Source organism: Helicoverpa zea, chromosome 30, assembly GCF_022581195.2.
Source record: "Helicoverpa zea isolate HzStark_Cry1AcR chromosome 30, ilHelZeax1.1, whole genome shotgun sequence".
Taxonomy (NCBI): Eukaryota; Metazoa; Arthropoda; class Insecta; order Lepidoptera; family Noctuidae; genus Helicoverpa; species Helicoverpa zea.
In genome coordinates this window covers 2,631,288-2,657,793 of record NC_061481.1, presented here as the reverse complement: position 1 = coordinate 2,657,793, position 26,506 = coordinate 2,631,288, and the positions used below count along the sequence as shown (strand labels likewise).

Here is a 26,506-nt window from a genome sequence, read left to right as displayed (position 1 = left end):
TAAAAACAGCTAATAATGATATTTTACCAAAAAAAATGTATATGTACGCTATGTCGCGAGTCCACAGCTAGCATGTATTGCAGCTTCGCGGACATGTTAGTAATGTTCGCGTGCAATGTGTTACTGTTTGCTACAGCGAGTACACCACGAGATAATTTTTTTTTGTATTTTTACAGAATTATTGCACAAATTATTTATGTTGCATAGAAAATGGTATAAAAATGAAATCTTTAGCTATAATAATTATTAGTTTAATGTTTATTTTTACAATAATCGAGTATTTTTAAATAATTTGACATTTGCAAAACGAATTTATGAACTAAAACCTTCTTGATCCGAATTATTGAGCATTTGTTTTATGTTAATTCTCTATTGCAAGGATGTATGTGAAATATTTTTTTTTCCTATTTTATTGACAGATAATAACGATTACAAATATATATATTTTTTAATTATTATTTCTTTCTTTGAATGAGCTTATCTCGTGAGATAATTATATAGTAATAATATTTCAGTGGTAGATAGCCTATTTTTTTTATCCCGTTGCGGGAAGTTGTTCGCTCAAAATTAGGGTGAAACCGTAGGAAACAGCCAGTTGATTAATATAAACTGAAATTTTATTCGAATTAAATTAAAATATAATAAAATGCCATTGAATAATTGTTTGTATATTTAAATTTGACTTTTTTTAATATAAACTTGTAACGTGTATGATTAATTCTTTCTTTTAATAATAATAATTTTTTAGTTATAATTATTAAAGAACAAAGGTTACCTTAGGAGGCTTTGCGAGTTATTAAAATAATTTAATTTTTATTTTATTTGACACCGATTATTTATTTGAAATTGGCGTTTTCCATGTAACTAAAACAAATCTTTGAAATTATATTTCTTTTTTTATATTATATGACTAGACAACTTCAGAAGTTATTTTTCTTTTTGTGTAAATAAAACAGCAATAATTGAGCATAAATGAATAAGATGAATTTCAGAACGATATTGTGAAACTAATTTACTTTTTCTTCTTATAATATTAGATGAAATTATATGTATTTTTTTCCATTTAACTTCTTGCCATTTTTGTGTTTTTCTTTTTTTTTTTTTTTAATTTAAATTAAGTAGTGTTAATTTTATAAATGATCAGTTTCAAACTTTCTGTGTAAGTATGTGTTATAATGTACCAAAAACTTACTAATATATGAAATGCAAAAGAACTGTCTGTCTGTCGCGCTTTCACGCGAAAATGCTCAACCGGTTAAAGTTAAAAACTGTTGTCTGTAAAGTCGGTTTACTGACGATAGTCGAACGTGACAACGTCATAAGAAATTGATCGTCAGATGTCGAACGCTGCCAACGCGGAGGCCGATCGTGCCTCTTTGTCGCTCGTTGCGTGCTCTCGCTTGCACTTCAAGCCTTAAACGGAACGCCTCAGAGCGAGGTAACGCCGCATGAGTCATGTGTTTTCGTGCGTGCAGCCGGCTCCATCGATTTATAAGAACAAAGTGGTTAAAGTAAGATAGTCTAAAACCTGAGAAAGGACAAAGTAGCCTGTACTTTTAAGCCGGTTGCGGGAAGTGGTTCTCCCAGGGCAGAAACAGTTATAGTAAGTTCAACTCAGTCGTGCGCGCGGCCCTATGTGTGGGTAACCCTTGTACATATACAGTGACTTTGTGTGCGTGTCAAGAGGTACAGTCGGGTACAAATACAGTTATTTAGGGGTTGTATACGGCTGTTTAAAGTACAGTTATTACGTAATTTAGTTTATTTATTTATAATGATTCTTTATCGCTACTTGAAAAATCAAATGATGTATTTTCGGATTCGCTACTTTCACCAATGTTAATTATAAATTCTGACTCCATGTCAAAATGTCTATAGTATTCTTCTTTTTTCTTTTGTACATGTCGACAAGTATTACCCAACATCCCTTCATCAATTTGACTTAAACGTTCATTTATGAGTTTCATTATTTCCGTCTTATTTTGGTCGACATTATGCGAAGCAATATAATTTTTAAAATTCCCCACACATTTTGTTTCCATTATTATACTAAATTATAGGTCTTTTACATTCTTAGTCCACACATTTATTTATTGTCCGCGTACCCCGAGCTAGAAAATATGTAAGGAGTATTTAATTCATCTTAGATATTTCACTTCATTTATTTCTTAGATACTGTCAATGTCAATTTGAAAAGCCGTATGAGAAAATAATGATAAACTGTAAAATGTAATAATAAAAAGCTTTGAATGTTGTTTCATTTTTTTGAAACGCTACCTGACTCCTTAAAACATTTTCTCCGTGAAGAACTAGACATTTTCGTAAACGACTGTACCCATAACAAAAAGCGATGAGAACACGTCATGCTCGGACGACGTCACTGTCACACGAATGAAAGTTGTATATTTACAAGCCGACGCACACATAGGGCCGCGCGCAAATCTGAGTTGAACTATCTATAGCTATTAATAATTTTTGGAGATATTTTAAACCAATATGTTTTAAGTATGTATTTCTAAATTCATTCCTTGTATTCATTCCCTTGTGTTTCAATTATTTGTCTTACCGCCATTCCCAATATTCGATCTATCGATGGATTTGTTTAGAGATAGATGACTTTTGACACAAGTAACGTCAAATTAATATTCTCCAGTAAACAAAACGGCTGTCATTGAACATCTTTGGCAGTCGTTACGGGTAGTCAGAAGCCAGTAAGTCTGACACCAGTTTAAGTTTAAAGGGGTATTGGGTTGCCCGGGTAACTGGGTTGAGGAGGTCAGAAGGGTAACTGGGTTGAGGAGGTCAGATAGGCAGTCGCTCCTTGTGGCACACTGGTACTCAGCTGAATCCGGTTAGACTGGAAGCCGACCTCAACTTAGTTGGGAAAAAGGCTCGGAGGATGGATGAGTAAGCAAAACGTCAATAGATACATTATTGGGAATGGCCGTTAAATAAACTTGTTAAATTTGTATTTAAGTAGCAAATGTTAGTTAGTAAGTAACTAAAAATGTATTTTTTAAAATAAATTATGTATTTTTTGTACAAAATGATTTGTTTCATTTTTAGTGCAATATGTGGTCAGACTTTTTCAGTATTTTTTGTAGCAAGATCTTTTATACACCGATGATTATTATATGGACTTAAAGTATGTATGTTTCACTCTGTTAATAGCATGTTTGCAAGTCCTAGCCGGATTACATTTCTTTATGTTAAAAACCTAAAGCATCCTTGGGTATATTCTTTCTTTCACTGTGAGGAAGCTATATTGCTTGCGAGTGACACAGACGATATTTTGGGGAAACACCTAGTTAGGTTAGGTATACATAGAAAGAAGAACAATGTAAATTTTAGATATGGACAAGAAATTCAAGATTGTAAGTAATACCTAAACCCAACGGGAACCGCGAATAAATGCTAGTGACAAAAATTTGCATCTTTTTATCAGATACTTTAATAATTTTCTGACATTCTCGTAATATTAATGTAAATATTATTTCCATTACAGCTGGAACCGTTCATAGAAGAAGATGGCGAGCTAGAAGATTCTGAGAACCCCAAACTAACATTCACCCCCGAAGACCCCTCACCGACACCCACAGCCGAAAAGCACCCCAACGGATCACCCCCAATCTTCAAAAACGACTCCAACGTGAACCTGGACGACCCCAAAGATTTTGCAAGATCCGCTAGCGCTGTTCAGGTAGCTTTAAGTCGAAAAACTGGTTCCTCAAGACATGGGTTACAAAATATCTCTAGTAAGAATCACTTACCTTCTAATCCATCGTTATTAGAATCAGTCCCAGAAGGAAAGGGGAGTCGTGTTAACTCTCAAGAAGCGTTTGGCAAGAAATTAGGAGTCCCTAAGACTCCTAAAAGAAGTCCTTCTACTTCCAGTTTTCAGTACATGTCGACTCCTTTTCATGGGTCCACTTTATCAGCTTTTGAGAAACCCAGTGAATTTGCGTCTCAATTTAGCTTAAAATCTGTCACGGATAGCTTAGCACCTATAAGTTACTGCTGCGGTTGCAAAAAGCGATCGAAAGAAGACGATTCTAAGAAAGAACCAAGCAAATACTTTGATATAAACTTACTAAAAGACCCTATTTATTTGGTAATATTAATATCGAACTGTACTTCAGCGATTTCGTACACGAATTTCATCATTTTAGTTCCGTCGTACGCTAAAGAATGTGGTTTCGATAAATCACTAGGCGCGTATCTTCTATCAATCATTTCTGCGCTAGACTTAGTTGGAAGAATCGGTGGTTCAGCACTATCAGACGTAGTTTTAACACCGAAACGATACTTCTTCATATTCGGTCTTTTACTATCTGGCATTAGTCTTTCCATGATTCCTTTAGTCAGAAGTTATTCCGCAATTTCGGTCTTTTGCTCGATTTTTGGTCTTGCTTCGGGTATTAACGTGGGTGTCACAGCTCTTGTAATGACAGAAATGCTTGGTACGGAAAGACTAATGTCTTCTTACGGAATTAGTCTTTTTGTCAACGGTATTTTGCAGTTGATCGGACCGCCAATTTGCGGGTTCTGGTTTGAGTATACGCAGTCTTATAAATCCTTGTTTGTTACGCTAGGATTCGTGCTAGTATTTGGGGCTGCTCTGTGGGGTTTTGTGCCGTTTATTCATAGAAGAAGGAGGTTGGCAGCGAATAAAAATAAGCAAGGGGTAGGTAAAGCGTAATTTTAAGTTTTTTGTGTCGCTTACTCTTTGATGAAGCTCGATTTTTTTTTGGAAAAATATTTATGTAACAATTTTCTTTACATTATTCTTTAAAGAATAATTATTATCAATCACAATTTTCTACAGTTACGTAGTTAAATAAATAACCAAATAGAATAACAACTTCTCTATTTATAATGTATTATTTACAAAATAACTATTTTAAACCAACCTTTTATTTTGTAAAGCAATTTGGTTGATTATTTTGTATAATTCTCGTTTAAAGTATTGAAATAACGAATATGGTTCATAAAAAGAGTTTGTGACACAAAAAAACAAAATGGCGGATATGTCAAAGGATAAAATTGCCCAATGCATCTTAGTTTTCTTATAGTGTATTCCTGCAAGTATTATTCCTTGTAATATAATAACGCTCCTTGTAAAGCACTGGTACTCTGCTACATCCGGTTAGACTGGAAGCCGACCCCAACATGGTTGGGAAAAAGGCTCGGAGGATGATAGTTGCTAAAAACGAGAAACCATTTTAGTGTTAGAGAAAAAATGATAATCCCACGACGGATCACATGACCTACAGAAATACACAAAAATCATCAATTTTACCTCTTAACCATCAATCGATATATTAAAATATTTTTTGAATTGTTTTTTTTGCTATAGTTAAGATGTATTGGGCAGCAAGACAAAAATACCGCTGTAAAATTAAAAAAGGGTATATTTTTTATAATTAAGATAATATTAAATAGTGGCTGGTTACTTCCAAATAGTATTTAGTCTTTATATAAAAACTATATTAAGTAAATCGTTCCTCAATCTTCATTTAACCGACTTCATAAAATGACAGGTTGTAATTTCAACGAAAAATTCAGCTTCATACATTAACACCAATAATTAAAAAAAACAATTTAGTTAAGGCTTTCACAGTAAAACTGGTGTACCAATTTCGAAGAATTTAGATTTGAAAATAGTATGCCAGTCGTTACGGGTAGTCAGAAGCCAGTAAGTTTGACAACCAGTCTTACCAAGGGGTATTGGGTTGCCCGGGTAACTGGGTTGCGGAGATCAGATAGGCAGTCGCTCCTTGTAAAACACTGGTACTTTTTCGTAATCAATACATATAAAGAACTTGTTATATACGAATAGAACGTTGAACCAATTGAAAATCAGTTGTTTTTCAGTCACAAAATAATTTATTCAATAGCAAATTTTACATTTTTAATACATTTAATTTTATTTCCGTACCATATTCTTAAACATCAATGATTACTTAATTATTATTTTTTATTTTAATACTTATTCGTAGAATAATCTATTTTTCATATTTTCATGTCTTCATCACAATTTTATACGAACCATAAGAAACAGTTATGTGTCAAAAATTTATATAATAGTTATTCTTATGTCATTTTTACTACTAATATAAACTTGCAAGAGTTTTTTAGCGATTATTTCAGGAACCACTAGGCCGATTTAGAACTCAAATGTCGAATTATCGAGGAAGGTTATTTTTTATCCGGGTGCGCGAAGTAGTTCTCACGGGACACGGAGGCAACCACTAGCGGTAGTTAAAGTACGAATATTAAAAACATACTAGAATCCTTCTAAATCACAATAAAATCAGTCGTTTTACAAAAATGTTAATATTAATGGCGTCCACCGTCCATGTACCTAATTTTGATTTGTTTTATTGTTATTTATTTTTTCAAGAATTCATCTATAAAATAACTTTGTATAGTTATCGGCACGAATCTTGAGCTCTGACCTTCACCTGCGCAGAAGTAATTTATTGGGTCCCTTTTGTGGTATGAAATGAGGCGCGGGGGCGGGCTAAAGCGGTGATTGGCCCGCAGTGCATCGAGTCATAGCCGTCACTCGGGATTGGTTCTTTGTTAATAAATCACTTCTGCGCAGATGTAGGTTAGAGCTCAAGATTCATGCCGATAACTATACAAACCTATTAAAGAACTTACCCCGACTTTACACTTATAAATTGCTTCCGCGAAAAGAAGTGAGTAACTACCGTAAGTTGTAAGAAGTTCTAAAACATTACAGATTATTGAGCAAAATTAACAAGTGTAAAGACGGACTTATATCGGATGGCATGTTAAACTGTAGATCCCGGCTGTCATTGAACATCCTTGGCAGTCGTTACGGGTAGTCAGAAGCCAATAAACTCTGAGACCAGTCTAACCAAGGGGTTGCCCAGGTAACTGGGTTGAAGAGGTCAGATAGGCAGTCACTCCTTGTAAAGCACTGGTACTCAGCAGCTACATCCGGTAAGACTGGAAGAAGACCCCAACATAGTTGGGAAAAAAGGCTCGGAGGATGATGAAATACGGACTTACCTACATTATAAATGCGAAAATTTGTTTGTTACTCAATACTGAACCAGTTCAGATGTAATTTGAAAAGGTATAACATTACTTATTTCCTCGGGGCGGGTGAAACCGCGGAAAAAAATACTATACAATAGTTGTGATACGTAGATTTTGAGGACCTCATAATATAGGGTTTTTATACTAAATAAACTTGTAAATCAATAATATAAGAGCTCGGTTATAGAACTACTAATCCTTTCTTATAAAATATTATAAATGCGAAAGTAACTCTGTCTGATTTCACGCCAAAACTACTGAACCGATTTAAATGAAATTTTGTACAGTTTAACGCCTGAAAACGGATATAAACTACTTTTTACCCGGCCGCGGGAAGACGCAATAACATTTGTTGAACCAATATACTTTACTTGCTTAAAGCATTGAAAAGAAAAATGGTGGCTTGAGAAATACATAATGAAATCCGTAGGTATTGGAAAAAGATGTATACCCACATAAATAATATTAAGGTAAATGCATCGTCTAGTAGCGGGAAATTCAAAATATATACAGCCTTACTACATAAAGTTAAACATCTGTTGAACACGTGTTTAAAAAAAGTAAGCTGCAAAATGAACCTTATTTCAACGTCATAATCTGACATTTTTTTAGACAAGTGTTCAACAGACGTTTAAAAGTTTTTGTGGTACGATGGATAATGTTTTATTTTAACTTAGGTAAAATGTCAAAAAAACATTTTATATTCGATTTTTCCGCTACCAATCGAAGCAATCACCTTAATATGTATTTTTTAATAAATATGTATGTGTATAAAACAAGATATTATTATCAATTGAATACTTATCATTATTTTTATCAACAATTCATTTTTACTTAGTTTTTTCTTAAATCTATTTGGATTTAATTTCAAATGTTTTAACTTAAAGAAACTGCGTAAATATAATATTATAGTTACCGGAAAATTTATCAATAATTGCGATAGAACCACAAGAAAATACTTATAATTTATTTTATTTCAATCTATGTAGAAAATTGCTTTCTTAATTTAGATAATATACTCAATAGGCATGGTGAATCCAAAAAGTAATTAGTCCTTTTAGATAACCCTAAAATAATGGACACGTATTTTTTATTTTCTCTCACAAACAAATAATAACGAAGATATAACACGATTGAATTTTGTGGTACAGTCAACTTCAGGTCAATGGTAACAGTTTTATAGGAAAATCGTGGTGCATGACAGTTACCACTGATGTGCAGTCTACCGTACGTCACGAGCCCCCCACTCTCAATCTTTGTTGCGTTATATCTTAGTATATTTACCGTCGTACCACAAAAACTTTTAAACGTCAGTTTAACACTTGTCTAAAAAAGTGTGGCTGCAAAATGGACCTTATTTCAACGTCATAATCTGACATTATTTTAGATAAGTGTTCAACAGACGTTTAACAGATTTTGTGGTACCTACAACTGTTATTGTTTTATTAAATAAAAAAATACGTGTCCAATTTTTTTTCCCATTTTGAAATACAGATATTTTATTTAGAATCACAGTTTTTTACCCTGTCATCACGCCTATTCACATAAAAATATATCATACAGGGAATATCGTTTGAGACCACATTTGTATCAAGTTACAGACAATTTTTGTATCGAATCAAACATGTATAGTAATGTTCAAATCTCACTTAAATATACTCCATTTGAAAGGTATACAATCTTGATATTTGCTTTACATTTTAAAATTTGTTTGAATCAATGTAAATACAATAATAACAATTTTTTTATCATTAGGGTCCGATCAGACAGACCGGCTCGGAGAGGAGAGCAAATTCTTAACACGTTGAAAATCGAGCACTTAGTATTTGTAGTAAGGTTTATTTTTGCATCTGCAGTCCTTTTGTCATTAAGAATGCTCGAAGGCGCTCAGTGTGAAATAATAAGAGGAGCCGACCGGCTCCGATCGCGTACTTTTTCTCGGTCTTGCTGACGTTTGGCTCCGATTGCATCTCACGCAGCCGGCCGGAGCCGAGTCCGGTCTGTGTGAAAAGAAAAATGCGCGCCGATGCTCTCCGAGCCGGTCTATCTGATCGGTCCCTTATTTTAAGCAGTAGTTTATTTGTTTAATATTTGTGTAAAAAGTAATATCAAGCTTGTTTACCTTTAGTTAAGTGCCTATTCAAATGGTGTATAGTATTTATAGAAAATAGTACAAATCCATCCTGCATTTCCATCTTTTTTTAAACATTGTACAATTTTTTTTCATTCATTATTTTTGTTTTGTATAGATACAAAAATTGTCTCATTATACTAAAAGTATGTTAAGTTAGTTTCTAAGATTTTTTCTACAAAATAGAAATATACATTCTTATCTATTTAAAATTTTAGTTTTAAGTTTTTATTATCGAGAAAGAAAAAAAAAACAATTATTGCTTAAAGTTGTCAATTGTAAGACAGTGCCATTTCGAAAAAAAACAATCAATTTTGCCTTATACTTACAATTAACTTAGGAAGTTATTTCATATAAATATTATAATAAATATAATTTGTATTATATGTTGTTTTTTATTTACGCTTTCTCCATTAATTTTAATTTATTATTTTACAAATGATCTTATCATAGGGAAATATTAAAACTAAGTATCAAAATATTCATCCGCATCGCTGTCAGCTGGGATCGTGCCCAAAAGGGCACTTTCTCCATTGATCCACAGCCTCTTCTAACAGAGAGAGGATTGAGCGTTAATCCCCATGTGCGCCCAATTTCTTTAATTGAAATTGACGAGTAGGTACCATTTCTAAGTATATCTTAGACACCAATAACTGTGTTTCGGATGGCACGTTAAACTGTAGGTCCCGGCTGTCATTGAACATCGTTGGCAGTCGTTACGGGTAGTCAGAAGCCAGTAAGTCTGACACCAGTTTAACCAAAGGAATAGTCGCTCGGGTAATTGGGTTGAGGAGGACAGATAGGCAGTCGCTCCCTGTAAAGCACTGGGACTCAGCTGCATCCGGTTAGACTGGAAGCCCCAACATATTTGGGAAAAAGGCTCGGAGGATGATGAGTAAGTACCATCTTATGAATACATGCTACTTTTATCCCGGTTCTCTCGGGATACTGGAAATAGCCAGTCTATACTTAATATAGGTACTAATGAGGATTCATATATTTGTAGGGGTTCCGATATTACCTACTGAACCAATTTTTTAAAATCTTACACAGTTGGAAAGCTACACTCTTTTCGAATAACATCTAGGCTATATTTTATCCCTGTGCGGGCAGTAGTTAGGAGATACATAAAAATGAAACAAAAATTGCACATTAGGTATATTATAATTTATTGTACTTCAATACAAAAAAGGTAGCACACATTGGAATATTTTTAGTTTAAGTTACATACAAGTAGACTTCGTTTTCCATGGTTATATATTACTTCTTTAATTTTCACGATCTGAAAATAGAAATTAAAGATATCTTTACCAACATAATAAATAAAGTGAATTTTTTTTTTGGTTTGTTTGAAAAGGCTCCGAAACTACTGATCCGATTTGCAAATATCGATCACTATTGGAAAGCTACACTCTTCCAGAGTAATATAGGCTATATTTTATCCCCGTACGGGCAGTAGTTCCCACGGGACGGTGAATGCGTCAGCGTAAGCAAATATGACAAGATTCAAAATCCAAAATGAATTTCTTACACCATTGAAAACATATTATTTCGAATTTAGAAACTCCTTTTAAAAACAGCTTATCCATTCAAAAATAGATCTAAAGTTATAAAAAAAAGAGTCAAAAATACAAAACGTCAATTTATTGTAACTGTGTAACCTCTTAGTCATAAGCACATTCGTTTCGTTGAAAAATACACCTACACCACATGAAAATACAGTCAAAAATACAATATCTTACCAAGTGTTATCCCCTGGTCATCGGATCACACTCTTGTTGCAACCACTTGTAGTCTTCGTTGAGACCGCGTTGCTTCAGAATCGGACCCAGAGTGTCGAAAACGCGCATGTGGTACGCGTTTAAGTAGGTTAGCTGAAAAGATGAAAATATAAAATACGTTAACGTTACAATCACTCACTAATCAAAATTTAAAAACTCTTTTTTTTTTAAATTAACGACTACGATATTTATAGAATAGATTTGCGAAAATTTTTGACTGTGTTTCGGATGGCACGTTAAACTGTAGGTCCCGGCTATCATTGAACATCCTTGGCAGTCGTTACGGGTAGTCAGAAGCCAGTAAGTCTGACACCAGTCTAACCAAGGGGTATTGGGTTGCCCGGGTAAATGGGTTGAGGAGGTCAGATAGGCAGTCGCTTCTTGTAAAGCACTGATACTCAGCTGAATCCGGTTAGACTGGAAGCCGATCCCAACATAGTTGGGAAAGGCTCGGAGGATGATTTGCGAAAATTTTGACACTTTAGTTCGGCAAATTCGATAGTGACACTCCCATGGTGGCAGGGCGTAGGTAGCGGGAGTGAGTACAGGCATGCGCTGGGCGGGTTTGGTGTTGGCATGGCAGTTATTAATGGTCAATTTTATGGATTAACAACAACAATAATTATAGGCAAACTTCAGTCAGAAATTCTCCAGCGATGTTTTATTGAATACTAGCTTTTGCCCTCGGTTTCACCCGCGTCCCGTAGACGGATGGTGACAAAAACTATCCTAAAACCCCCGGGTCTCCCGGTCTAGGTTACCTACCCTCTAATTTTCAGTCAAATCGGTCAAGCCGTTTTCATGTTATGTCGTGACAACGGAAAGCGGGTTTCATTTTTATATATATATACCTATATAGATGTATAAATAAACATGGTACTTGACTTCCATGAATTTTTTAAATTAAACATTTCGCAAATTCAATGTTCGAGAACATTTTAAAATATTTTTACTACACATATTTTTATATTGTGAATCATATTTTTGGAGGCATTCCTTCTGTGCCGTCACTATTGATAATACTCACTTCGAAATCCGTCAGCATGGTGACATCGATGCAGTCTCTCTGATGCGGGACGAGGGTCAGCGTGTGGAAGCCCAACACTCCACGACCGTCGTAGTCGCCTTGCAGACCGCTAGCCTAGAATATATGGGGTAAGAAGATAATATTAGTGCAAGATAACCTCATTTATATAAGCTTTTATTTATTTTTTGGGGCACTTCCATTACAAACGGTTAAATAGGAAAATTCCATACCTACTCGTTTAAAAACAAAGGATAAAAAAATGTTACTTAGTAATCCCCGAATTTCAAACCAATTTGAAACATTCTTTCACTTTTGATTGATACTATTTATCCATATGAGGGAAGCAGTTCCCTCAGCCAAACATCTATCTATATAAATAAAAATGAATTGTTGTTCGTTAGTCTGATTAAAACTCGACAACGGCTGGGCCGATTGAGCTGATTTTGGTTTTAAAATGTTTGTCATAGTCCAAGGTAGGTCTAAACGGTAATAATGAGCAAATAAGGAAAAGGCGGTACGAAGTTCGCCGGGTCAGCTAGTTAAAAATATATTGTGATCTAAAATCAGCACAAACAGGCCAATTGCGAGTTAGAACTAGCGCACGAAGGGTGATCTCTGTCCGGTGGTGTCGGATTGTCGTCCCATCGCGCTATGAGAGTGAAGGAATAGTGAGTGCACCGCAGTCCAAGCAAATGTGCACAAACTATAATATGTCCTGCGCAGCTGGCTGATCTCCTTATATGAGAACAGCCGCCGTGGCCGACAGTCGGCTAAGGGGACATTATTATTATTTGTGTGTTTATAATGTACTTACCCTAGGATGGTTACTATCCTTGGTGACTTTGATGGTCTCCACTAGATCCTCGTGACGAATACCGAAAGACCCCACTTTGTAGTAGCCGGGCTCTGTAACAAAAGATTTATATTACTTTCTATTACCTTATAATAATCACATTCATGTTATAAAAGCCAACATACGCGAACCTTTTTGGGTGTGTTTCAAAATCAAAATCAAAAATCATTTATTCAAACTTGGTTGCAAGACAGCACTTTTTGAACGTCAGGAATTTACATAAGACAGCCCCCAAAACGCCCGCCCTTCACCACTTCCTATGTGTTATTGCTGGGAAGAAGAAGTGGCGCAACAAACTCCCCAGCAACACATGTCTGTCTGTAGGTTTATTTTCGTTTACGTCTTTACACTCAAACGCTTGAACTGATTTGATGCGTTTCGGCAGTAAAATCAGCACCATTAGGATCAACAAGTTAATACATCGAATAAAATATAGATAGGGAACTTTTTATCCCGAGTGCGGAATGAGTTACCTCAGGAAGCGGGTGAAACCGCAGGTGAAGGCTAGTTAGGTACCTACACTCTAAATCTCTAAGTAGGTACTACTATTATTCATCATTTGAGCATCGTTGGCGATGGTTACTGGTAATCAGAAGCCAGAAAGTCTGATAATCAGTCTTACCACAATAATAAATCGAGTCGTTATTGGACACGATATGAATAAAGAAAACATTAAAGTATCTCATCCTCCGAGCCTTTTTCCCAACTATGTTGGGGTCGGCTTCCAGTCTAACCGGATGTAGCTGAGTACCAGTGTGCCACAAGGAGCGACTGCCTATCTGACCTCCTCAACCCAGTTACCCGGGCAACCCAATACCCTTGGTTAGACTGGTGTCAGACTTACTGGCTTCTGACTACCCGTAACGACTGCCAAGGATGTTCAATGACAGCCGGGACCTACAGTTTAACGTGCCAACCGAAACACAGTCATTGGTGTCTAAGATACACTTAGAAAGTACTTACAAACTCAGAAAAGAAAACATTAAAGTGAGACAAATCTCACCGTTACTGAGTATCTGTGCTGGCTTGAGGCCGGGGTCATGGGGGTATGGTCTCCAGGACACCCCCGAGGGTCCCTCGTGCACGTTGAGGAAGTGGCCCACTCCATGCCCTGTGCCGTGCGCGTAGTCCAGCCCCACCTCCCAGAGGGAGTGACGAGCGAAGCTGTCGAGCACGTTACCCTGGGGTAAGAGATAGAATATTTGTCTAAAAACATAGGTTAGAAATGGCTCAATAGTTGTAGAAAAAAGTATTTACAAAAATAAATAAAATAGTCTTCAATAATATAGTGTTAGATATGAATCCTCCTTGCTACCAACCTGGACTGACCAGGCTGGTATAGAAGAAGAAGTTATGACGGTCAGAAGGATGACGGACGTTGAAGATGTCACATCGTGATTTTATAATTAATTATCGATATTGTATTTGCTATTCAAAGTTACCTTCTGCTAGATCCTTTGTAAGAAATAAACCTTACCAGGTTAAATGTTTATAGACGTGTGTTATTCATTTTCAAGTACCACTTCTGATCTGACCTCTAAGATCAGAAGTGGGATCGCCACGCGTTCTTTACCCTTTGCCATCTGAATCCAATAATTATTTATTTTGTTCATGAAATTACACGTCAACTGTAAGTAAGTCTTATTTCTTACACTCGAGAGTATTCTGAAGAAAAAGTATGAACTAGTTATAGTTCCGATACCGTTGCGATTCTATGAATGATCCTCATGTGCTGTGAAACAACCACGATATAACCGACAGCACATTGGAAGCACAACATCAACATTATGGCAAAGAACTGGTCAAAGTCTTGACTAGAAATTGCGAGAGAGGAAAAGTGACAGCTGCTGTGTCTTGTTTGTAAAACAAAAAGCGATCGAATGCTGGAGATACTGAAGATAGTCCACCAGCTGGAACAGCCTCAGCTCGATCTTACGAAGATTCCTTTCAGCAGCAGATTTGTGTTTTAGAGTGAACCTCTTCTCTTGGATTTCTTTTTCAGGATGTGTAAAGCACTGAAGCTCGAAGAAAGTGGCCCTGAAAAGCCATGTTGAAGTCACAAGTTACACATTTATGACCATCTATCCGATGTTTAGATTATGAATGTATCTAATACGTGAGCTGGGAACATGTATCCTGTCTGTCGAGTGGAGCAGCTCATCAACATATCGCGAGGTCGCTCGTGCGTTTCGTGTGGAAGGAACCTCTACTCCTGTCTCACTGTGGTGTCACATAATGTGATTCCCTGCTGTTATCATAAAGCGCAAAGGCCTAGCGCTGTTTGCAGAGATATTACAAGAAGCATGGAGTGATAATGCCTGGTGAGATCAATCCAGTTCTTATGTATCCCATCATGACCTTTTACCATTATTTTATAAAAGATGATTAAAACTGCATACGTGTCAATTTTAACCGTTGATCACTTATGTTTGTTGGCACTTGATATGAGTAATGATGATATTTTGGATTACTATTTTGATTTTATGTGTCAAAGTTATGTGTGTCGTGCAGCTATTGGCTTATTTAGCCATAAAAGAAAGTGATTGCGGCACTAATAACCGCATAGACAAGCACTGCCACAATCGTCTGACCAAGATGCTATGTGGCCAATGATGATGATGATGATGTCAAAGTTATAATTAAGTCATGGATTTATTTCTTTGGAAACTTAGATCCTTCAAATGAATGGTCAGCAGTGGCCGAGCGAAATGTGACCTCCTTGGCTTTCTTTGAGAGCTGCAAGGCAATTTGACCATGACAAGGACTTTGAGGACGTTCGAATGTACATGAGTCTTTGTGTGCGTGCCATGAAAGGGTGCATGAATATTGATGTGTTGATCTAATTGACCTACTTTCAATGACTGATTTTGACCTTGACTGTAATTTTAGCTTGGAAATGGTCTTTTCCTTGATTTTGACTTTGACATACTGATGGTGCTAGTTGTCTAGACCACTTTGAGAGAACATACGACGGTATGGGTCTCTGTTCCACGTCTTCATAGTATGCTACCTATAGCTTAAATGCGTGCCTATGCTATGAGCGTGTGTAATGACAAGCAAACTGGGAGCCTCTGTCACCGAGAACATACAACGGCATGGGTCTCTGTTTCACGTCGTCATAGTATGCAACCTATAGCCTAAATGCGTGCCTATGCTATGAATGCGTGAAATGACATGCAACATTTTTTTTTGTTACCCTTCCTTTTCTCCTGCTGCAGACTTATACCTACACAAAAACGACTACTACGAGTAAATTACTTATACCTTGCTTAACATGTTTCAGATCATGAGCAACATCTCGGTGATCAGCTTATGGGTAGTTGATCTGATGCTGAAGAGTCGAATAATACTGCTGGCGAGGACGCCGCAGGGTCAGGAACGGCCGTGTTAGATATGAATCCTCCTTGCTACCAACCTGGACTGACCAGGCTGGTATAGAAGAAGAAGTTATGACGGTCAGAAGGATGACGGACGTTGAAGATGTCACATCGTGATTTTATAATTAATTATCGATATTGTATTTGCTATTCAAAGTTACCTTCTGCTAGATCCTTTGTAAGAAATAAACCTTACCAGGTTAAATGTTTATAGACGTGTGTTATTCATTTTCAAGTACCACTTCTGATCTGACCTCTAAGAATAGTTAAAACCTTCTCGTCATGTCTGTCCAATACTTACACTAAAGGAGGCAAATAGAACACGCTGATAGCAAAGGCGCAGCGCATACGTTCTACAAAAAGTCGGTCAGATCAACATCCTCCGAGCCCTTTTCCCAACTATGTTGGTGTCGGCTTCCAGTCTAACCGGATGCAGCTGAATACCAGTGTGCCACAAGTACTACCTATCTAACCTCCTCAACCCAGTTACCCGGGCAACCCAATAACCAAGGGGTGGTTAGACTGGTGTCAGACTTACTGGCTTCAAAAACAAACAACATGATAAAAACAAAAACAATGACATAAAGTCGGTCAGATCATCCCACAAAAAATCGGCCAGAGCGTCCTACAAACAGTCGGTCAGTACGTCCTACAAACAGTCGGTCGGAGCGTCCTACAAACAGTCGGTCAGTACGTCCTACAAACAGTCGGTCGGAGCGTCCTACAAACAGTCGGTCAAAAAATCCTAGTCAGAACATCCTACAAGAAGTCGGTCCGATTATCTGTCCTACAAAACGTCTGACGTGCTCGGATCGCCTCACGAAAAATCACCATTTTGGTCGCCATATAGGTATTATTTTTTTGCTGTTAATATTTTTTAAATGAATATATAGTTATCGGCACGAATCATGAGCTCTGACCTACATCTGCGCAGAAGTGATTTATTAGCAAAGAACCAATCCCGAGTGACGGCTATGACGCGATGCACTACGGGCCAATCACCGCTTTAGCCCGCCCCCGCGCCGTACTTCATACCACAAAAGGGACTCTTTGTAGATCAAAATCTGACCGATTACCTGTCCTACAAAAAGTTGGTCAGAACGCCCGACAAAAAGTCGGTCCAATTTACAATCTATCCTACGAAAAATCGGTCCGATCCGGCAACTTCATGTCCATCTTTGAGGAGAATAGAGAATGAAAGATACTTACTTTAACCCCCTGCGGGAAGAGCGCACTGCCGACCATGATCTGCCCCTTGAGCACGCGCGTGAACGCAGACTTCTGTTCGGGAGTCGGCGACCGAGACATGTGACGAGTGCGAGTTATATCTGTGGTGCCTTCATCCGATAATCGGTGACCGATTTTTTGTAGGACCAATGTAATTAATAAACACTTAACAGACTTCAAAGAGTCGGTCGGAACGTCCTACACAAAGTCTATCAGAACGTCCTACAGAAAGTCTGTCAGAGCGTCCTACAAAAAGTAGGTCAGAAAATTCTTGTCAGAATGTCTTTATAGGATAAAACCGCTCCGATTATCTGTACTACAAAAAGTCGTATCTATCCTTCGAAAATTCGGTCCGATCCGGCAATCTAATGTCTGATTTTGAGGAAGGTAGAGAATGAATGGTACTCACTTTAACTCCCTGCGGGAAGAGCGCACTGCCCACCATGATCTGCCCCTTGAGCACGCGCGTGAACGCAGACTTCTGTTCGGAAGTCGGCGAGCGAGACATGTGACGAGTGCGGGTTATATCTGTTCGCCCACGACAATCGGTGACCGATTTTTTGTAGGACCAAAATAAAATACACTTAACAGACTTCCTACAAAAGGTCGGTCGGGATATCCTACACAAAGTCAGTCAGACAGAATGCTCTACACAAAGTTAGTTAGTAAATCCTTGTCAGAACGTCCTACAAATGTCGGTCAAAAAATCCTACAAAAAGTCCGTCCGATTGTTTGTCCTACAAAACGTCTGACGTAGTCGGATCACCTTACGTAAAATCACCATTTTGGTCGCCATATAATATTTTATTCTTTTGTTAATATTTTTTTTATGAATAATGAATATAGTAGTACTTAAGTAAGTCGTGGTGGCCTAGTAGTAGAACCAACCAACCTTTCGAGTGTGGGTTCGATTCCAGTTCAGGCCACTTCCCAATGCCACTTCTCTAAATTTGTTTGTACTTTCTAAGTAAATCTTGGACACCAATGGCTGATAATAAGGTGAAGGAAAACATCTTGAGGAAACCTGGACTATATAGTCTGAAATCAGCAACCCGCATTGAGCAAGCGTGGTGATTAATGCTCAATCCTTCTCCGTGTGAGAGGAGGCCGCAGCCCAGCAGTGGGACGATAAAAAGGCTGTAACAGTACTTACTTTAACCCCCTGCGGGAAGAGCGCACTGCCCACCATAATCTGCCCCTTGAGCACGCGCGTGAACGCAGACTTCTGTTCGGAAGTCGGCGACCGAGACATGTGGCGCGTGCGAGTTATATCTGTCCGCCTACATCCGATAGTATAATCGGTGACCGATTTTGTGTAGGACCAAAAAAATACACACTTAACAGACTTCCTACAAAAGGTCGGTCGGAACGTCTTACACAAAGTCTGTCAGAGCGTCCTTCCTACAAAAAATCTGTCAGAACGTCCTACAGAAAGTCTGTCAGATCGTCCCACAAACAGTCGGTCAGAAAATCCTTGTCAGAATGTCCTCCAAAAACCGGTCCGATTATTTATCGGTCCCACAAAACGTCGGTCCGATCATCTTTCCTACAAAAATTCGGTCCGATCCGGCAATTTCATCAGTCTGTTTTTGAGGAAGATAGAGAATGAATGGTACTTACTTTAACCCCCTGCGGGAAGAGCGCACTGCCGACCATGATCTGCCCCTTGAGCACGCGCGTGAACGCAGACTTCTGTTCGGAAGTCGGCGACCGAGACATGTGGCGAGTGCGGGTTATATCTGTGGTACCTTCGTCCGATAGTATAATCGGTGACCGATTTATTGTATCAGGAAAATAGAACAGGCTGAACACAAGTCCTACAAAAAGTCGGTCAGAACGTCCTACAAAAAGTGGGTCCGAATATCCTACAAAAATTGGTCGGCACGTCCTGCAAAAAATAGGTCAGCGTCCTACAAACAGTTGGTCAAAACGTCCTACAAAAAGTCCCCGATTATCTGTCCTTCAAAAGTCCGACATGGTCGGATCGCCTCACAAAAAATCACCATTTTGGTCGCCATATAGTATTTTTTTTTACTGTTAATATAGTAGTACTTACTTTAACCCCCTGCGGGAAGAGCGCACTGCCGACCATGATCTGCCCCTTGAGCACGCGCGTGAACGCAGACTTCTGTTCGGAAGTCGGCGACCGAGACATGTGACGCGTGCGAGTTATATCTGTGGTGCCTACGTCCAATAGTTTAATCGGTGACCGGTTTTTTGTAGGTCCAAAATAAAACACACTTAACAGACTTCCTACAAAAGGTCGGTCGGAACGTCCTACAAAAAGTCTGTCAGAGCGTCCTACAAAAAATCGGTCAGAACGTCTTACAAAAAGTAGGTCAGAAAATCCTTGACTTGAACGTCCTACAAAAAATCGATCCGATAATTTATCGGTCCTACAAAAAGTCGGTCAGACCGACCTACAAAAGATCGGTCCGATCCGGCAACCTTGTCTGTTTCAGAGGAATATAGAGAATGTAAGGTGGATCGCCTCACAAAAATCACCATTTTGGTCGCCATTTTTTTATACTAATATTTTTTAAATTAATATTATACAAGCTGTTGTTTTGCATCCGTGCCATAGATCAGGAGGTTGACATTAAATACGTAAATAATCGATTTAAATTACGGTAGATGGGATAAACCTAATATGCGCTGCTTTTTTCGATGTTGTAATTTTATGGCATTTCAGAATTCAGCCCACGGTTCAACACAAATCATAACAGAATTGCCCCGCGGCCACAGTGTGTGCGTGATGGCAGCTATGTGTGCGTAGACAGAGAAAACTACTCTGTCTACGTGTGTGCGTGAGTGTCGATGTGCGAGTGTCTTATCTACGACAGGACAGAGCGCGCGCGCGAGCGAGCGAGACCGAGTGATACGCGATAGCAGTCGTTTTACCTAAATTTGTTTCGAAAATCACCTAGGTACATTATTGTCATTGTCATTAACTTCGCTTTACTTTATCACATAGCGTTAGCGCACAAAATAAACAGTCCTTTAACGTGTTCTGGGGGAGTGTTCACCTGCTTAGTACCTAATAGGAAGTAGACTCCAGTAATTCTTTGTGTAGGTACCTAGGTACACTGTTTTGTTTTGTTTGCTAACAAAGTACTAACACCTTATTATTATGCTTTATTTTTACTAACAACTCTACTAACGTTTTATTTATTTGTAAAAGCTATGGACAAAATGTCTGAAATAAAGATAATTTAATTAATTTATTGACTCATTTTTGAGCATAAATGGAACACGGAAATCTTACAAATCACAGTAATACTAGTGCTAGAAAGGAAGTTCACTGACCCGTTAACAGCTGATTGATAACATGATTGTTTTGCCTTTATCTTTCAGCATAAAGCTTTCGTAAGTTAAGTAAGATAACTTCGTAAAGTTCACTGACCCGTTAACAGCTGATTGATAACATGATTGTTTTTTTACCTTTATCTTTCAGCATAGTTTTCGCAGTAATTTTGTTTTTATGTTTTGGTTAAATTGGTTGATTTTAAATTTTCCTTCCTACTTAACGGGCTTAGGACCGGCAATAATACCTACCTTAGCTGGTGTACCGATCTACCAAGTTTGATAACATGTTTGTCTACGTTAAATGGAAATGGAAAGATGTGTTAGTTAAGTGTAGGTACGAGGTGATATTTTCGTAGGTATTATTGGCGTAGTTAAAAATTTTAAATCAACTTATTTACACCATTAAATTGATTGAGCTTAAACTACGTAGGTATTTACAAAATGTACAATAAATAAATTACCTCCTTATGTTACCCGGAGGTATTGTTCGAAGTTGCCACCTTCACACTCTTGGCACAATCGAGCACGACGTAGCTGGTTATCCTTCAGCTTACGTAACACAACCACATTCGTTTTTAAAGTGTCGAAAGCACTAATGATCCTATCACGTAAGTCTGACACATTTGCTACTTCCTCCGCGTACACTAACCGCTTAACGTCTCCCCACAAATAAAAGTCCAGAGGCGTCAGGTCCGGAGAACGCGGAGGCCAGGCCACAGGTCCTCCACGACCAATCCAGTGGTCACCAAACCTTTCGGTCAAGTACTCGCGTACTTGCCGACCATAGTGAGGGGGAGCACCGTCCTGCTGGTAGAATAAGTTGCGATGCAGTGCCACGGGAACTTCCTCCAACATCTCCTCCACAAAGTGACGCAACAGCTCCAGATATGTGGCACTGTTGAGGTGCCCATTGATGAAGAACGGTCCTATTATGTGTTCACCAATGATGCCAGCCCACACATTTAACGCAAACCGTACTTGGAACGCGTGTCGTTTGGTTACGTGCGGATTATGGTCGCGGTGAGCCCACCAATGCTCGTTATGAACATTAAAAACGCCAACTCGAGTAAATAAACACTCGTCCGTCCACAGGATGTTGGCGTCTTGGTGTTCTACTAACCAGCGACAAAATGTTAACCGCGCTTCATAATCCCCTGAGTGCAGATCTTGTGCCTTGCGGTAGTGGAACGGGTGTAGCTGCTCGTTCTTCAATAGGCGCCACACTGTGGTGTGGTGCACTCCAAACCGCCTACCAGCATCCCGCGTGCTCGCCCGCGGTTCCCGCTGGAAGTACTCCAGGATGTCTTCCTGCAAGGCGACAGGCAGGCCTTCGCTTCCGCGACCTTGAGCGCGCCGGGGAACTTCAAATTGGCGATGATCCCGCAGTCTCTGCGTAGCAGCCAGCATAATCCTCCGTGATGGGGGTTCCCGGTCGGGAAACATTTCCCGGAACATTCTTATTGCTTCACGCACATTATTGTTACTGATGGCGTACAGGCGGACCATCTCCACCAGCTCGATGTTAGTGTAGTATTCCGTCATCGCGCACTTAGTACCTACACTTCGCGGAACTCAAAGCGCACGTACGCAGCGGCGGCGGCGACATCAAACACACTGCTTGCCGTCGGCGCTTGTTTGGTCCGGCTTCAAGGGCGCGCGGGGAGCGGCTAGGCGAGTGTGTGGGAGTACTCGCACTGTGATTGGGTGAATTTGGGTAGGCTGGATGATCTACGATTTTTATTGAACGATCGTTGCGAATGCCTTGTGCATGTATCGATTGCGTTTGTGTGAGTGCGCAGCGCGGTTCTAAGGCTAGTAACTCACGCGCCGAATTGAAATACGGCTGGGTTACACTGACGGATATACGTAAATAAGATTAAAATAAGAAAAAATTACATATCCATTTTTTTGTTGATTTGGGTCGAGAATCATTAGCATAATTACGTCCTTGACTATGGCACGCATGCAAATCAACAGCTTGTATAGTTACTTACTTTAACCCCCTGCGGGAAGAGCGCACTGCCCACCATGATCTGCCCCTTGAGCACGCGCGTGAACGCAGACTTCTGTTCGGAAGTCGGCGACCGAGACATGTGACGAGTGCGGGTTACATCTGTCGTACCTTCGTCCGATAATCGGAGACCGATTTTTTGTAGGACCAAAATAAAACACACTTAACAGACAAATGGTCAGTCGGAACGTCCTACACAGTCTGTCAGAGCGTCCTTCCTACAAAAAATCGGTCAGAGCGTCCTACAAACAGTCGGTCAGAAAATCCTTGACTTGAACGTCCTACAAAAAATCGATCCGATAATTTATCGGTCCTACAAAACGTCGGTCTGATTATTTATCCTACAAAAAATCGGTCTGATCCGGCAACCTGTCCGTTTCTGAGGAGTATGAAGAATAAAAGATACTTACTTTAACCCCCTGCGGGAAGAGCGCACTGCCGACCATGATCTGCCCCTTGAGCACGCGCGTGAACGCCGACTTCTGTTCGGGAGTCGGCGAGCGAGACATGTGGCGCGTGCGGGTTATATCTGTGATACCTTCGACCGATAATCGGAGACCGGTTTTTTGTAGGACCAAAATAAAACATACTTAACAGACTTCCTACAAAGGGTCGGTCGGATCGTCCTACACAAAGTCTGTCAGAGCGTCCTACAAAAAATCGGTCAGAAAATCCTTGTCACAAAATCCCACATAAAATCGGTCCGATTATCTATCCTACAAAAAGTTGGTCAGACCATCCTACAAAAAGTTGGACCTTATGTCTGTCTTTGAGGAAGATAGAGAATGAAAGGTACTTACCTTAACCCCCTGCGGGAAGAGCGCACTGCCGACCATGATCTGCCCCTTGAGCACGCGCGCGAACGCAGACTTCTGTTCGGAAGTCGGCGACCGAGACATGTGGCGCGTGCGGGTTATATCTGTGGTACCTTCCTCCGATAATATAATCGGTGACCGATTTATTGTAGGAGGAAAATAGAACAGACTGACTGCAATAGTGCAACGCACACGTCCTACTAATAGTCGATCAGTACGTCCTACAAAAAGTGAGTCCGAATGTCCTACAAAAATCGGGCGGCACGTCCTGCAAAAAATAGGTGAGCGTCCTACAAAAAGTCGGTCAGAACGTCCTACAAAAGGTCGGTCGGAACATCCTACACAAAGTCTATCAGAACGTCCTACAAAAAGTCTGTCAGACAGAACGTTCTACAAAAAGTCGGTCCAATTTACAATCTATCCTACAAAAAATCGGTCCAATCCGGCAATCTTATGTCTTATGTATAGTACTCACTTTAACCCCCTGCGGGAAGAGCGCACTGCCGACCATGATCTGCCCCTTGAGCACGCGCGTGAACGCAGACTTCTGTTCGGAAGTCGGCGACCGAGACATGTGGCGCGTGCGGGTTATATCTGTGGTGCCCCCGTCCGATAATCGGAGACCGATTTTTTGTAGGACCAAAATAAAACACATTTAGCAGACTTCCCACTAAAGGTCGGTCGGAACGTCCTACACAAAGTCTGTCGGTCAGTAAATTCTTGGTAGAACGTCTTTATAGGATAAAATCGGTCCGATTATCTGTCCTACAAAACGTGTGACGTGGTCGGATCGCCTTACAAAAAATCACCGTTTTGGTCGCCATATATTATATTTTTTTACTGTTAATATTTTTTAAATGAATATATAGTTATCGGCACGAATCTTGAGCTCTGACCTACATCTGCGCAGAAGTGATTTATTAGCAAAGAACCAATCCCAAGTGACGGCTATGACGCGATGCGCTGCGGGCCAATCACCGCTTTATCCCGCCCCCGCGCCTCACTTCATACCACAAAAGGGACCCAATAAATTACTTCTGCGCAAGTGTAGGTCAGAGCTCAAGATTCGTGCCGATAACGATGATGGTACTTACTTTAACTCCCTGCGGGAAGAGCGCACTGCCGACCATGATCTGTCCCTTGAGCACGCGCGTGAACGCAGACTTCTGTTCGGAAGTCGGCGAGCGAGACATGTGACGAGTGCGGGTTATATCTGTCGTACCGTCTCTGAGGAAACAGGAAAATATTTAGATAAACATATCATAGAGTATTTCCTTGTGTACAAGGAAATACATGGGAGTTCATAAAGTGTAAATATTATTATACACTAGCTTTTGCCCGCGGCTTCGCTCCCGTCAACTGACTTCTCTACTTTACCCTATTTTTTTTTTCCTAAGAACCTTCTCCTGACAATAACAAACACAACAAAAAAAGAATTAGCCAAATTGGTCCAGGCGTTGCTGAGTTATGCGCTTACCAACACATTTTGCGATTCATTTTTATATTATAGAAATAAACTTTCCTTTAATCACTCCATCTATTAAAAAAACGCATCAAAATCCATTGCGTATTTTTAACCATTTAAGCAGGGATTTAGGGACAGAAAAAATGACTTTGTTTTGTACTATGTAGTAAAAACGAAGCTAGAAATAACAAAACACACACTTTTACAGGTTAGTACGATAGACCGCACATCAGTGGTAACTGTCATGCACCTTAACTCAATAGTAATAAGTACGATTTTCCTATAAAACTGTTACCACAATTTTTTTTAACGACGTCAATAATCATCAAATGACCCCTCCCGCTGTGGGCAGCGGTGAGAGAGTGTCAGACTCTTACTGACTAAACACCGTCGTGTTCCGTCGTAGGCCTTTTATGTACCAGCGCCGCGGTAACTCGCGCGGACAATCCCGCAGCCCCGGCAGGCTCTGGCCCTACTGGGCCCCGCTGGGTGTCTATATATTCCTAAGTCCCTATGGCCCTATGTCCCTATGTTCCTATAACCCTTTGTCCCTATGTCCTTGTGTCCCTATACTCTATGTCCCTATGCTCCTATATCCTTTTGTCCCTATGGCCCTATGTCCCTATGTCTCTCTGTACGCTAAAATGTTCAAAACTACGCAACCGATTTTTATGATTTTTACAGGAAAAGCGACTTTTTACGACCGATTTTTACAGAAAAAGCGACTTTGAACGACCAATTTTTACACAAAAAGCGACTTTGTACGACCGATTTTTACAGAAAAAGCGACTTTGAACGACCGATTTTTACAGAAAAAGCGACTTTTTACGACCGATTTTTACACAAAAAGCGACTTTGTTTTATATATTATGTAGTGTTATATAATATACTCACTTGTATTGTGAGCCGGAGTCCAGTAAGAACATGTCGTCCTTCTCTATGACCTTCTGCACTCCGTCTCTGGACGGGCTGTAGTGGATGATGGCCCCGTTGGGCCCAGCGCCTGGGATGGTCTCGAAAGAGGGGCCCATGAAGTTTGATTCCTCTCTGTAAAAAAAGAATACTTAGAGAAATCGCGGCGGAAGGAAAGATAGCGGAGATGCCATAATGCAGGTAGGTCAAATAATAATCAAATGTAGGTCCAGAGCCTTCTTGTAGGTCGAATACTTGGGCGTATCTGAAACGATCAGTTAAAAGTAGGACTTTTTATCGCCCTGGAAGTCGGTGACTATAGACACCGACTTCACACACAGAGACCTCTAGAGGGTGCAACTGTAACTATTTGGCCACCGACTTCTAGAGCTTAAAATCACCACGACCGCCCAAATCATCTTGCTTTCAAAGAGAATTTGTGGTGTAAAAGTGTTGTGTTCGACATAAGCATTTGCAAAATAAATATCCTTTTTTTCCTTTTTCTGAGTATTTAAAAGTCAGTTTTTTTA

General features: G+C 39.4%; 2 protein-coding genes across 10 annotated transcripts in view; one reads left to right on the top strand and one right to left on the bottom strand.

Annotated features, from left to right (window-relative positions):
- The window catches only part of LOC124644501 (monocarboxylate transporter 12), a 61,738-nt gene extending 55,422 nt beyond the window's left edge, over positions 1-6,316 (top strand). For both annotated transcript variants that reach the window (XM_047183919.1, XM_047183921.1), the window contains one exon: positions 3,506-6,316. In XM_047183919.1, the coding sequence (XP_047039875.1) occupies positions 3,506-4,699 (1,194 nt within the window). In that variant the 3' untranslated portion in view covers positions 4,700-6,316. The remainder of the gene's footprint in view (positions 1-3,505) is intronic.
- A 4,031-nt stretch (positions 6,317-10,347) lies between these two features.
- LOC124644500 (xaa-Pro aminopeptidase ApepP-like) overlaps positions 10,348-26,506 on the bottom strand; it is a 47,245-nt gene continuing 31,086 nt past the window's right edge. For 5 of the 8 annotated variants that reach the window (XM_047183911.1, XM_047183912.1, XM_047183910.1 and 2 more), the window contains 8 exons: positions 25,959-26,111; positions 24,694-24,826; positions 24,075-24,227; positions 13,867-14,044; positions 12,825-12,916; positions 12,011-12,124; positions 10,945-11,076; positions 10,348-10,484 (listed from right to left, as the gene is read on the bottom strand). In XM_047183911.1, coding sequence (XP_047039867.1) covers positions 10,951-11,076; positions 12,011-12,124; positions 12,825-12,916; positions 13,867-14,044; positions 24,075-24,227; positions 24,694-24,826; positions 25,959-26,111 — 949 coding nt within the window. In that variant the 3' untranslated portion in view covers positions 10,348-10,484; positions 10,945-10,950. The remainder of the gene's footprint in view (positions 10,485-10,944; positions 11,077-12,010; positions 12,125-12,824; positions 12,917-13,866; positions 14,045-24,074; positions 24,228-24,693; positions 24,827-25,958; positions 26,112-26,506) is intronic. The other 3 variants (XM_047183916.1, XM_047183917.1, XM_047183915.1) reach the window with 1 other exon arrangement.